Source organism: Ctenopharyngodon idella, chromosome 10 (genome assembly GCF_019924925.1).
Source record: "Ctenopharyngodon idella isolate HZGC_01 chromosome 10, HZGC01, whole genome shotgun sequence".
Classification (NCBI taxonomy): Eukaryota; Metazoa; Chordata; class Actinopteri; order Cypriniformes; family Xenocyprididae; genus Ctenopharyngodon; species Ctenopharyngodon idella.
Window position 1 is genome coordinate 23439746 of NC_067229.1, and position 15531 is coordinate 23455276.

General features: G+C 36.1%; 1 protein-coding gene across 3 annotated transcripts in view; it reads left to right on the forward strand.

Annotated features, from left to right (window-relative positions):
* lmcd1 (LIM and cysteine-rich domains 1) overlaps positions 1-15531 on the forward strand; it is a 122494-nt gene that overhangs the window by 41755 nt on the left and 65208 nt on the right. For all 3 annotated transcript variants that reach the window (XM_051908864.1, XM_051908866.1, XM_051908865.1), the window contains exon 3: positions 11780-12035. In XM_051908864.1, the coding sequence (XP_051764824.1) occupies positions 11780-12035 (256 nt within the window). The remainder of the gene's footprint in view (positions 1-11779; positions 12036-15531) is intronic.

A 15531-nucleotide genomic window follows, 5' to 3' on the forward strand; every position in this document is an offset into this window, starting at 1 on the left:
TGAAAAATATATATATATATATATATATATATATATATATAATAATCCTATGATTATAATACTTTTGTTTTGTCCTTTACATAGCAACAAACTAAACAATAACTATTTACACATGCGATAATCGGTGTTGGCAGTCTAGAAATGATACTGGTTTGATCCAAAGCACTATTATAGTGATTGCTTTATTGCATAAAAAAGGCAATTCTTGTTAGCAGGTCCTCAACCTAAGTACAAGCTCTACACTTCACCACAACAGTAATCTCCAAAAAACACAAACATAACAAAAATTTTCACATAATATAACATTAAACAGTAAGAAGTCTCTCCATATTCTTATCTTTCTAAAAAAAAAAAATGCATAAAATAACACTTTTTCAACATTTACTCTCCCAAAGCATGATGGGAAGTGAAAGTCCTGTTTGATTGGGTTACTTGACTGAAACATGTTATTTCAAAATGAAAACATCAAGTGAGTTCTTGTAACCATTTCAAGTCAATTTAACATGAAGCAATCACATTTGAACCAGAAACAATGGTGTTTCTGGTTCAAATGTGTCAAAATAAACAGTTTAAATAAAGTGAACGGCATCACAAAAAAAAAAAAAAAAAAATATATATATATATATATATATATATATATATATGTATATGTGTATATATATATGTATATATGTATATCACAGTGTATGTCAATATCGATATATATCCAAGTAATGCATGTGTCTTCTTTGAAACACAACGTTAATCTGAAGTTAAACCTGCTTCCTAGTAGGTTTAATTTAAGCCTCATTGTAGTCCTGGCGTAGCTCTAGTCTTCCTCCAGGAAATCAGCTTATTAAACTCTGGATTAGACTAAGTCTAGGACTATTTTAAACCATGACAGAGAAAGCAGATTTCTGTTAATCTGGTTTAAAGGGCCATTTTATTTTAGGACTAGGCTTAATCTCTGTCTGGGAAACCGCCCCCTTGGATAGCTAGACTCTGACATTTTGATTACTCTTCCAACCAAACAGAGAAATTCCCCAAGTTGTAGGTCTGGTCCGGTCTGGTGGTTTAGGCATATCTTGCAAAACTAGCAACCTGCTGTGCTGGAAGCTTAATGAGCAACTGATGGACATGTGATGCACAGGATAACTCATTTGCTCCTTCTTCATGATCCCAGGATTGAAGCATGCCCACAAGAGCTTGAACTTGTACAGCAAATTCACCAAATCTAACAGAATCTCCTGAATGTACAGCTGGTAAGTTCTCAATAGCAGCAATCTCCTGCAGCACCAACTGGTGGGGTTGACCATATCACTTCTGAAGAGCCTTTAAGGAAGTAGTGTAAGGCTGGGAATGATGGGCATAAGCCAAGGGTAGATGTTGAGCTGCATCCAACTTCAAATGATCCAGAAGAATATGATACTTGTAATGCTCAGTTTTCTCTGGGGGTAACAAATTCCTTAAAGCCATATCCAGCATGGCAAACACTTGGGGGTCATCACTCTTCAAATATGGAAATGAAAGTTTTTCAATACGGGTTGACCTGGCAGGCTGTAAAGCTGGCATCATTGTGTGGGGCACATTCACTGCTAAAGGAATAGACATATGCTGATCAGGTACCGTCATTTGTATTCCAATTGGAAAAAGTGCAGATATTTGATTTACATCTCTTTGCTGCTCGTGAGGTGCTGAAGAAGTGGGAATAACTCTTGGTGTCAAAAGGTTTTGAATGGACATAATGGAAGGATTAACTTGCTGCACCATAGCTCTTCTAGTTGTTTGAGGTTCTAAGGAAGTTTGATGAGAATGACCAAGAGATGCATAGGAAAAGCAAGCTGATAGATCTCTAGGAGGCAATGTCGCAACTCTTGAAGGAACACAATTAGGCAGAGCATGTTGGCCATGGGATGGATACAACACTGGATAAGGAAATTCAGGTAGGTATGGAAGCCTTAACAATCCTCCACTTGGAAAGAAGGGCAGCCAACATGGAAGACTGGGCATACAAAATGCATTTCATTTGATTCATTTGATGATGACTGACTGAAGATAGCCATGGAGGACTGTTATGTTGCTGAGTCAAGCCTGTACCCATTACATTGGGATCCATTGAAGATTGTGATCTGAGGTTATCTGGGAGAGGAACTGACTGCCAAATAGATGGACATGAATCAGAAAGCTGTAAATTTTGTCTCTCTAATGGCCCTCTAGTGGTGGGTGCTGAGGAAGTAGGCATTGAGGCGGTAGGCAGCACATACTGAGATGGAAGCAAAGTATTTTGTCTACTAAACTTTGGTGTGTAGAAGGCACATTTTCCTGCTTGTTTTGATGTTGTCGTATACACTCACTCAACTCATCCACAATAGAATCTCTGGTGTTCACATCATCTTGCTGTTTCGATTTAATTGAAATAGGAACAGGGGATGATTGGTTAGAACTGCATTCAGAGCTAGTAGAAAATGAAGAACTTCATTTTATTTGCATATCCTTCATCATTTGTCCCACATCCAACAACATTCCCTTTATTTGCTTGATCTCCTCAGACAAAGACTTCACCTCATTTTGAGTTGCAGTAATGGAAACTCCTTGTGATGCAACCAAATGGCTCAAATCCTCTGGCTCTTGTGACGATTGTCCACTTGGGTGAATTGAAGGATTTGACTGAGCAATCACATAATCTTGGTGCCATCTTGGAGGCTTTACAATCGTTTTTGAACGTTTATGTATCACACAGTCATCTGTCTCTTTTCTCAGTTTTTTATTTCAACATGTAGTAGACATTTCTCATGGTGACAAGTGCTGGTAATTGTTGGTTTACAGTCAACAATGCAACAATTCCACACAGGCCATGTGGAGAGGGCCCAGCTTGAGCCCTACAAAGATAATGCTAGAGGTTGTTTGATCCCAGAAACATAGATACAGAACAGACACTTCTTCTGAGTGACCTCTGAGTGACACAGAGCTGAAATCCACAGGAAAACCCACAGAGACTGTTTTTACATATAAACTGCATCAAATCACTCAAAATGGATGGTATACGCACTTATAATCAAACATCGTTCTACTGCATAATTTTATATCATGTCCACAACCTATATATATAAAATTTTCTGGTGTAAGTTTAAGGCAATGTTTGATCAACAGGTAAGTATGTTGAACCAAAACATTTAAAGAGAAGTAATTTATAGACAATTAAAAGCATTATATAGCCCACTGAATCATTCTCAGACTTAATGCTGACAACAATGTAACCACTTGGGAGAGAACTGTCAGAAGACTTATTTCTTAGCACAAAAGAGGACAGTGGTACAAGAGGATTACCAAATCATTGTTTTAAGTGTGAAAATATAGCAAAAGTAACACAGAAATTCAAAAACAATGGACTTGTGACAAGGCCCCTAAAATAACCAGGCCTTCATTTTAAGCTTTTATTTAGTGATGAGGGATTTTTTTGCTAGACAAAGAGCAGGAGAAATACCAAGCGAGTGTCTCAGAGCCAGCAAAAGCTATGAAAAGAGTGACTTTTTATCTTACAGAGTAAGATGCAGTTTGCAGAAATGACATGCATGGTTGTTGTTCTCACTGGAACTACCTACTGTAGCCAAAGCACAAAAAAGTCATTTAGCCATTTCCAAAGCCCATATTTACAAAATATAGATTCTGGGAATCAATACTCTGGTCTCACGAGACCAAATCAATCATTGTGGATCTAACAGCATCCAAAATGTTCTGGTGTTGCTAGAGGAGTACAGTGAGAAGTGCCTGGTTCCTACTGTAAAGTTCAGTGGTAGTAAAGCTCTTATATAGGGATGTATGAGTGCTGAAGGTGTGAGGGTGTTGTTCTTTATCAATGCTGTCATGAATTCCCACACCACTGTGTAATTTAATACACAAACTTGAAACAGAAGATGTTACCCTTTCCTCATTCCCTGCATTATTGGGCATTTTTTCCACATGACAATGAGGATATGCATTCTCCCAAGGTGAAAAACCTTCTGTGGACATGTATTGCACTCAATCTTAACACTCTTGAGTGCCTGTGGGGGATTCTGTAGAGACGAGTTGAGCAACACTCCCCATTAAAGACCAGGGGCCGTATTCACAAAACATTTTATCTTACCACTAAGAGTTCTCCTAAATAGCAGTAAAAGTTCTTAGCTAAGAGCTTTCTCTTAAAACCTGTTCACAAAGCTGCTGAGACCAACTTTTACTAAGGAATAGACTGAAGTCTTAAGCTAAGAGTAAGGGCGGGGTTGACCTCGTTGCCATGGAGTATACACACAGTGATTGGCTGATGGGGGAGGAGTCAGCGATTTAATCATAGAAATATTGTAGAATGAGGTGTCATGTTGCCATATTCAAATAAAGGTTTTAAAATGTAGGCTAAGTGTAACTAATTAAACGAGTATATACAGTTAATTGTGGACCGCCTCTTGGATGTCTGCATCTCAAGAAAATGCAGAATTGAAGCGACAAATTATGTTTTATAAACAAAGTTTGGGAGGAACACATTCAAACGGTCTATATAATCAGCTCGAGAGGAGGAATATATACACAGACGAGAGCCGACTCGCCTATAGTTACTTTGACAGTTTTCTGCATCCCTCCGCCACCCCGTCCCTCACTCTCGGCTGGGGATATGGGGAGAACTTTGGGTTTGGGCTAAATTCCAAGCTCGGAGCCCTCAATCCCCTTGGACAGTACCCCAAATACGCTTATTATATATTTTTTTTTACTCTATTCAATCATTTGTAAATGTGAACTCATGAAAACCACTGCCACAGGTAATCGGACAATATTTATTTATTTGTTAAAGATTTATTTTTGGCGTCTCATCGTAGATTCAAATCTATAAATCAAAATGTATTGCATTTATGAAGAAAAAGTTCAGCACCTAAGGCTCTGTCGCTGTTGCCTCATGGTGTACAGTGTCTTTAGGTGGATTAGGATTGTTTGTGATTTAGTCTTTGTGATTTAGGAGTCCTCTTGACTACTCCTAGCGTTTCACAGATTTAGGAGCTAGTTTTAGCACTAAAATGCTTTGTGAAACACTCTTAGAGCAAAAATTTAGGACTCCTAAAATTAGGACTGACATGCCCATTATTTTTAAGAGTCAATTTAGGAGCTACTTTTAGCCTTAAGATGTTTTGTGAATACGGCCCCAGAGCATTTAAGGAGCTCATCATCCAGAAGTTAAACAGGACAGATGTGACAATTTGTCATAAACTTGTACACTCCGTGCCAGAAGGGTCAGAGCAGTATATTCAAAATTATGGAGGGCATACTAAGTGCTAGAATATTATATACATTTGTTGAATTAAATCTAGGGTGTACTCATTTCTGCAATCCTTAATTTAAACAAAATTGGCTAATTTACTTATTTAATGGCTATTAATGACATATATTTCTCAGTTTTTATTATGTATATGTTTAATACATTTTAGTTTTGCCATCTTTCCATGAATTGTATTAGTGATCATAAAGAAAATTTGTATTTGCTCAGAGGGGGTGTACTCATTTATGCTGTGCATTGTATATATTGTAAACGTTGACACATCTTCCTTGTTAAATAAACATTACATTACATCAAAAAAGAAAAAAAGAAACCAAATACAATTCTATTCTGTAATTTTGCATTAACAATGTATTGTAATAAATGTTCTATTTATCAAAACCAAGTCAATCTAGTAGTGGTGGTAGTAGTAGTAGTAGTAGTAGTAGTAGTAGTAGTAGTAATAATAGTGTTTTAAGCATTTCTACATTCATTCCAAAATAATAACTAAAGTCTGTAACAATTTAAACAATATATTTTATTTGTGTATTGATGTTTTTCTTTTTAATAGTCAACTTAGGATCATTAGTCATGCTCCGTAAACACCGTCTGTCACAGACACGAAGATGTATTTTTAATTTCACCAAGCTGACTGTACTAAAACCCCCCGCAGTCATCATGTTTTCAGTCCATTAAAAGTTTGATTTTGACGTGACATGAAGTGGTAATATCTAACTGGGTGATCTGTTTACTTACTTTTCAATTAGTCCCATTGACGCCATCATTTGTTCATTCAAACTGACGCACGGAACGTGCACGTAAACAAGAGGCAGGATTTATCACACAAACCAATCATATCCAATCATAACCAGTTACATCCAATCATAGCGCGATGGAGACATTGCCTCCTCTCACGTGACTTTCCCCCATTCATTCTTAATTACCCCCTACAAAACCCACCGCACGCTATAGGGGTCTAATGTTTTTCTATGATTGGAAAGGGAGGCATGACTCCTGCAGTAACTTTACCTGCGGGTGTCGCTGTTGGGCAGTGTTCCTTTAGAAATATGAGTGACTTGCACTCTTTTTAATGTCATAATTTGTAATATTTGTGTTGTTTTATATGTAATATGGATTAATTTCTCATCCTATTTTTTTTTTTTTTTTGCCTCCCTTGTCTCCTCGGAGGAAACGCCCCTGATATATATATATATATATATATATACATATATATATATATATATATATACATACATATATATATATATAAATCCTTAATGCGTTAAAACGCATGTGAAATTGCGTCATGCAGTTAGATGATCTTAAAGTCCATGCTGATTATATCAGAGATGGCAGATTATTCATTCCAGTGTCGCTTTAAAGCACGAACTCTCTGTCATATTCTGTCATTGTATCTGAAGAGTGCAAGCCCTCCTGCATCGCGCTGTTCCTGTCTGAACGGAACGTCAAAACATCCCACCGCAGTATGGCCAGATGATATGAAAATATGAGGATGATATGTTTCTCAGCTGGATAAAGCAAACCAGCTTCTTGCTATGAAAGTTTTGATGGATGAGGATTTCAATCAAAGTAAAGACGATTGCGGTGACGTACAGCAGCACACCTGAGTCCGTTATACTGATGCGCAAACAAATCATCTATGAGTGCTCTCAAAGCACTGATCGCACATTGTATTTATGCACATTTCACACATTTCAGTACATTCACGTTGTTTTCACACACATTCAGGGTAATGTTTGGATTTGTCCTGTGTATGTTGCTGTGTACTTTAGTATATATGCAGGTCAAGGTGGTTGGTTTAGGTTTTTTTGGCATCTCCATGTGGTCCTGTTCAGTATCGCAACTTGACTTGTCTAAAATGTAAACAAGCTCTTTGCTGTTGCACATACTATACACTGTGAATTCTGAAAGTTTTTTTTTTTTTTTTTTCTGTGATTTTTTTAATGGGTGCTTTGGTATAGCCAACATAAATGTATGAATTATATGAAATCAAATCATTTGGTTATTTGGTGTCCTTTTTTGGAAAGACATCTAAATTTACCTTGAAAAAAGCTGAAAAATACAGTTTTGTGAAAATCACACTTCAATCTGATGGTTCACTTTGCTGGATATAGGCAATGATGGCAAAATGGATGTGTTAAACAAGATAAATGGTGTATGCTTAATTTCACGGTAAGTGTGCGATTAATCACGATTAAAAAAAATGTAATCTGTTGACAGCCCTAATATATATATATATATTGTCAATAGTTATAACAATTACATAAATTGTGAGTGATCTAAGCATTATGGTCACATATATATATGTATGAGTGTAAATCTCTTTTCATAAATTCAGAAGATGGCTTGAATGAATCTGTGTAAAATGAATAGGATTCTGTTTATAGAAATCATGTCTAAACTGTACTCTCTGTACTCTCTGCCAAGAGCGGGAAAGTTAAGAGACCAGGTGATAACATGTAATTCATGGTGAGAGGAGGAGAAATAGCCACCTCTGAACCCAAGACGATACCTAATTAGTCAGAACCTCTGAAAGAGGTTGAACAAACACCTCAGTTTAAAAATTCAGGACACGAACTAAGAAGCAGATGAGAGGATGATGAGTAGATCAAAGTTTGTGTTAGATATTAGTTTCATGGGTTATAATAATCAGTAAAGTCTCATTTATATTTTTAAAGAGAAGTGTCTTGTGTTATGTGCTTACGAATTTAATGTTTTAAACTGCTGACCCTGTTACCTTGCTAAATAAATAGTGTTTTCACAATAGTTTGGATTTTCATATCCGCTGCAGAGTTGAACGCAGGACAATTCATTTGCTTGGTCGTAAAATAAGTGACTCTTTCAAAATTCCCTATAAATTAATTAATAATTCCCTGTGAGCTAAATTTTTCCCCACTTTATTTAAATTTTCCATAATAACAAAATATAACATGTAATTACAAAACATATACATATACTTATATAACCTCCATATGTATCTTTTGTTAATAAAAGGATCCACACAACAAATAACAAAAGAATAAAATTAATACTAGAAAAAAAAGACATAACAATAATAATAATAATAATAATAATAACAACAACAACAAGATAGTAAGAGAAGCAAATAGTAAAAAAAAAAAAAAAAAAAAAACTATAAAACTTGGTCATCCAAAACTATAAATAAATGAATAACATAATAATGAAAAATGAATAATTCTTTACAAAATAAAATCACAGTTACAAAAAGGAACTAAACATACTGAGCACAGCCAACATATCCCTAAAGTAGGGTACTAGTCTATATACCGGGGAGGAAAAAAAATAAAAAATAAAATAAAAATTACTACCAGAGAAGATGTATAGTCAGGTGAATGAGGACCTTTCATTTTCCTACATATCCTAGGAAAGGTCCCCAAATTCTATTGAAATTATCAGAGGATCCCTTCATTGTGTGTCTGATTTTTTCTAGTTTAATAAAATGGAAAATTTCTTTAATCCATAAAGAATAAGTAGGAGGTTTAGGGGATTTCCAGTTTAATAAAATTAAACGCCTTGCCAGCAGTGTGACAAAGGCTACGAAGTCAGACTTATATTTGGGCATATCAAGAGAAGGGGAAAGAGTACCAAATAAAGCAGTGAAAGCCAGAGGTTCAATATGATTTGTAAGAACTTCGGATAATGTTTTAAAAATTTGGGACCAATAATTTTGTAGAGAAGGACAGGACCAAAACATATGTGCAGTAGTTGCGTGGGCTTGGTGACAACGGTCACATGTGGGATCCACTTCAGGATATATTTTTGAAAGTCTAACTTTGGTCCAATGGGTACGGTGAAGAATTTTAAACTGAATCAGAGCATGTCTGGCACAAAAAGATGAAGAGTGCACACGCCGTAGAATCTTTTCCCACTGTTCTTCTGAAATATTTTCTCCTATGTCCTCCTCCCACTGAGATTTATTAGTTGCAAGTGGGCATTCACGCAAAGTGCAAATTGCATTATAAAGATATGAGATCATACCCTTCATAGTATGGGTAGGCTTGAAAAAAAAGTCAATAGGAGTAGCTCTAGGGAGATTAGGAAATTGAGGGTGCGTGTCCCAAACAAAGCTACGAACCTGCAAATACCTAAAAAAGTGGTGTCTAGGCAATGTAAATTTTTCTGCTAGTTGCTGGAAAGATGCAAAGACATTATCTATATATAGATCATTAAATGTTATAATGCCCACTGCTGACCACTGTGAAAAAGAACTATCCATCAGTGATGGTGGGAAAGCAAAATTTGCTGCTATAGGTGCGAAAATAGAATAGGTTTGTAATCCAAAGTGGTGTCTGAATTGCCTCCAGATTCTCAGCGTAGTTTTAACGATGACATTTTTAGTATAGGGAGACGAAGAGCATTTAATGGGGGCATGTAATAAGGCTGTCAGTGAAGTGGGCATGCATGAGGAAGCCTCCATATTAAACCATCCAGATGAATCTTGAGATTGATCCTGATTTAACCAGTATTGCATGACTCTGAGATTTGTAGCCCAATAATAAAACTGTAAATTAGGTAGAGCCATACCCCCAAGTATTTCCTCTGAGCTAAATTGACCTGTTTCCCTTACACAGGTGTTCTTATCAGGACTCAGTCAACCATTCAGATCACAGCAGAATTTTCTACAGTCATAATCAGTCACTATGACAACTAAGGAGACAGGAACTACACAGCGGAAACAGGGACCAAATTAAACAGAAATAATCAGCAACCTGAGGGTACGTTTACATGACAACAATGTACTAAGAACGGGTAAATGTTTATCCTTTGCGTTTTTTGTGTGCAGCTGATCCCTTTACGTCAAAACGATCCCGGTTCACACGGATCTGCGAAATTGACTACTTTTATGGCAAGGAGATACAATAGGCTTATAACATATGATTCAATTTTATATATAATAATAATTCACACCTTTTAAATGTGTAATAATCTAAAATATGGTCTAGATTTCTATAGAGTAAAAAGTAAGGCTTACAGTCTTAAAGTCCCCCTGTGGTGAAAATCCAGCTTTTAATGTTGTTTATATGTCTATGTGGTGTTTTCAATATACTTTAAGACAAACCATGTGCAAATTCATAACACTTAACACCATTGCTGAGTATTTTCTCCTTAAAACTGCAGTGAACCAAAGACAGTCTCAAAAACGTGGTTTGAAATCCCTGTTGTTTCTGATGTTACAGACTACCTTGTAACCAATCACGTCAACGTGTGATCGTCAACGAGTGGATCTCTAAACTGGTGTGAGTGGATGCAGGGCTAATTTGCATATTCATAGAACCGCGTATACAAATTAAGGCAAGGGTGTAGAGTTACATTCAAGCGATTTTAAGGCATGAAGATATTTTTTTCAAGGAAAACACTTTTAAATATGTCATTTTGGTCATCAAAGATGAGTTTTAAGGGATAAAATTATTGACCTATGGGGACTTTAACATTACTGTGCAGGTATGATGTCAAACCCCGGAAGACAAATTCGCCACTGGTTCCTTCGAGATTTTCCTATGGGGTTTTATTATGGGTTTTTTTGAGTTATGAGTAAAATAAACAAGACAATAAGACAATACTTTGACATTTTGTTCTAACGTACACTGCACACACTTACACCCCAAACTGTCTTATCTAGTTACTTAAGTTTTCAAAAATTAACATAACTGTTTGAAATTCGCATTTTCACTATGGGTGGGTGTAATTTACATTGTAGAACAAAACATCAAAGTATCGTCAAGTTCTGTTTTTCAGATCTAGCCCATTGGCAAGGCAAGGCTAACTACTACTTTGAAAAATGCACTTTGAAGCATTTACCTCATAACTTGTAGAAGTAGTGCCACTTAGCGGTCAAAAGCAGTAAATGTCTGTTGTCGAAGAAACTGTGGCAGTACTGGCGGTGGCAAAAGACTTATTCAGGTTGAGTACCATCTGTACACATTGCTGAAGCAGACTGATTCTTCTTCTGGTATTGTTTTAAGGCCCTTGGCAAACCAACATTGTGGATTGATTGGTCCGGAAAATTTACGGAAGGTAACGTAAAAACAAGTAAGGCAGGCTCGTTTTTCTAAATAGTCTAGAAACGCCAAAAAAATATTTGTTGCAGAAGACATTTATGACACATTTACGAGTTAAATGTAGGATTGAGTGTTTATATAGAGGTCTATGTGACTATTTTTTAAGTCTGGCCTTCCTGTGATGCTTTTATATATTGTATATGTTTTTCTTAATTTTTAATTATTTATTTTATATTTTAATCCTTATAAACTTTTCTTATTCTTGTATTTTAATGGGTCTATTTTTATATATATATATTATTGTATCTATTGTTTCTTTTTTGCCTGTAAAGCACTTTAAACTGCATTAATTTGTTTGGAAAAGTTCTACATAAATTAAAATTTGCATGCTTGCTTGTTATTTAAAGAGGCACCACCTCTACTGATAAGCAGTGGCTAGTACAGTGCCTAATAAACTATAATCTAATCTTGATTTTTGCAGAAAAGCTTGCATACAGTGCCACTGCAGTCAGGAGGAGCATGTGTCCAGCTCTGACAGCGAAGACGACCGCAAGGTGGGAAGATTGCTGGCAGAGTCCCACTATGCCCATCTCACAGCTAAGGTTAAGGGAGGAGACGGCATGAGGGTCTATAAACGCAACCGCATGATTGTCACCAACCCAGTGGTCTCCCGTAAAGACCCAACATTTAGCACAGTCACCTATGACTGGGTCCCACCAGGCCTCACCCAGAAACTGGTAAGAGAACCATAAAAGCTCAAATAAATCAATGCATCCTAAATATTTAGTAGTTTATTATGGTTATGGTCAGGCGGTGGTTCTAGCTGTTGTGTGAAATGAAAGTAGTTTGTTGTTTTGGTGACATGCTCCTGATGAGTCCAGAAGAGCTACTGATGGTACCAGTAATGAGCAAGACAACTAGAGTTTAGTTGGAAAATATTCCTGGTGGTTCTGGTGAGTAGCTAGTGAAATAAAGTAATAAGCCCCAAGAAGCCATGGTTTACAGTGAATTTATAACAGCTAAGGGCGTTGCTCCGCTCCACGTCATGCCTAAATCACCCTTAGCTGTTATAAATTCACTGTAAACCACAGCTTCACAGGGCTTATTGCGTTTATAAAACGGTTATTCCATATAATCAAATATTAAAGCAAATAATGGGTGGTTGCTAAGGGTGTTGTGCAGTGATACATAAAACCATTGGGTGAAGCAGTCATAGCCATGTTTTATCGTGAATAAAACACAGCTATTGACCAATCAGAATCAAGGACTGGAACTAAACATTTTATAAGTTCTATTTTACCAGTTACTGAAATGTCTACCCCAAAATTTTTCCTCTCTCTTCGTATATATAAAATATAGAAGCCTTGAACCACAAGGTGAAAAACAAAAATCACAAGGTGCTTTTAAAATGCTTTAGTTTTGTGTCTGGTGAGGATAAAATTAGGCACTTGGAATTACCGTGAAATCAGAACCTTTAACTTTTTCAGGCAACAGCACAACAGTATGCTTCCACCACAGTCCATCTATTAAGTCAACTCCTCATTTCTTACACCCCAGTGACATCTGGTGTCAGGAAGAATATAACATTTAGGGCCAGATTTACTAACAGCTTGCACCAACGAAAACCCTCTTTTGGCATTAAAAAAATTTAGGATTTACTAAAGACAGTGAAAAATTAGCGCTGAAAAGGCACGGACAGTTATATTTGCGACTGACCTTATTGCATTCGCATTTGTAGGAGTTTCCCTTTCAGATGGAAAATTTATGGGTGGAGAGTTTTTAAATATCACACAGTGTGATTTACTAAGGTTTGCGCTAGTCAATTTACTGGTATTTGTGCCATTATTTAACTCCCCAAAAAGCATGTCTTATTCCAGGTGATATGTGAAAAAAATCTTCACTGTTTCATAACCAAATTATGTATTTTGTATCATATCTTCTTAATCAAACATGATAACACAGCAAAGGTGATGTCTACCCCTATGTTTTGATGGTCAAGGATTACAATAATACCATTTAAACATCATAAACTGTTCAGATGAATAGTTACTGGTAAGTTCAGTGATGTGAGAAGGAAATCACAGTATCTAATATCATGTCTGTTGCATGCATGTTGTGTAGGGTTTCAAAAGTTTAATCCTTTTGTTCATTACCCCGACAATACAGTGACTGTAAAGAGTAGAATATTCAATATGACCTTAGCAACATTGGATCTCAATGAATGAAATATTCAATTTGAAAATCTTTATTCATATACATTCTGTAATTTGTTAATAACAAAATTGTGACAACAATCAATGGAAACCGAAATCATCAACACACTGAGGGATGGGTTCAAAAATCACACCAAAAATCAATGTAAAAAACTGAAGTTACAGGCTGATCCAACTTGCATTAAGTTCATCACAGCAACTCATAATGTAAGTCAGTAGTGTGTAGGGCTGCACAATGAATCAAATTTCTAATCGTGATTACAATTACGGATGCCACAATTACGTAATCATTCAAAACTGCAATTACAAAAAACTAATCAACAAAAAAAGTCCACTTACAGAACATTATTTTGTGTGCTTAAGTTTTTTTTTCTTTTTTTCTACAGGTTATTGTTTTAATTTTAGTTTTGGTATAACATTATTATACCATATATTTTTACTTTTTGTTTTTTAAAAAAGAAACCAAACCAATGACATTTGAGGCTTAATGCTATAGAAAAGTAAAAGTTTTTCAGGAAGAGTATTTTCAGCTTGCTTATTTTCATATAAAAATATGGCATGCAGTTGCTTCAAACAGTTGTATAAAGCTATTCTAAACATAATTCAGTGTAAACTGTGATAATCGTAATTATCGTAATTATCATGCACCTGTTGTCACTTTTTATTTGCACCAAAGCAGGTGAAACTGATTCACAATCACTTATGCTTCCTAATTGGACAGATTGATATCCCTGAAGTTTAATTGACTGTTTAATTTTTAAGCTTAATTATACTGTGATGATTGAGTGTTCCCTTAATTTTTTTTTTTGAGCAGTGTATTTCAGAAACACGTTTGATTGTTTTGTTGTTGAACCTATTCTTCAATAGCCACTTTTCCACTGTTGGTCCAGTACGAGCCAGGGCTAACAACATAACGTGCTGGGCCAATAGCCTCGGACCTCAAACACCGAGGCCAAAATCAAGTTGCATTTCCACTGTTGGGCCAGTAACCCCGCAGCACTTCCCTAAAACCCGCCCTTAACACACCTCCACAGAACAACGTCACACAACCTCACCATTTCACCAGCTGAGTGAAAACTAGCTAGATTGCAAAATGAGCAAGACAGAAGTGAACGTTTGGTCTTTACTTAAAGACTTAAGATTCCAACATCAATATCTGATCAATGTTTTACAATAAAAAATGTTACAGTAACAGTAATTTATTAATTTGTGTCAGGAGTTCACATCAACCATGCTGAATCAAACTGGATTTTACCATTTCACATAAAAAGGGAACACATACCTATTCGGTTGCACCTGCTGCTTCCATTTATTTATGATAACAAGAATGCACAAAACAATTCATTAAGGCTTTTAAATCCAAAGGCTTACACATTTAGAAAAATATTGATAAAATATCATATGTTTACGTCACATTTCTGAGCATTTCTATTAATTTTCCTCGAAATTATGTGATGATTGCAATCCGAGGAGGTTTGAGTGATCTCTCTGTCACTCTATACAGTTATCCTTTCAGCCACAGCAACAGAGGGAGCTCATGAGAGGAAAAAAGGAGTTATGAGTTATACGAGTTAACCGGAGTGTCTGAGTATGACAGATATAGGGATGCATTAGTCCGGTATCAACAAAGGCACAGGGAAGAGACTGATAAAACATTAAACCAAATAAATACACGATTATAATCATATATGAGTTGTCTACATTCCTCAAGCAGTTTCTGGTATTTTCCATAAACGTGTATATTTATTATCGCAATGATTAGCATAAGTAGACTTTAGCATCACATATAAGTATATTTCTGCCTCATGTTATTTCAAACACTCACTGGTGTCTGAAAGTGAGATTTTAGCTGAAAATAGTTTAAAATGTCTTAAATGTTGAAGTTAGCTGGTAGCCTGATATAATAACAGGGAAAATTACCTGACTCAGGTATACTCCGCCTCTGTTCATGACCACTCCTCAATCCCCAGTTGGCCCACTTTGGGCCAAGGTATTCGGTGGGCCAAAAAACCCTGGCCGT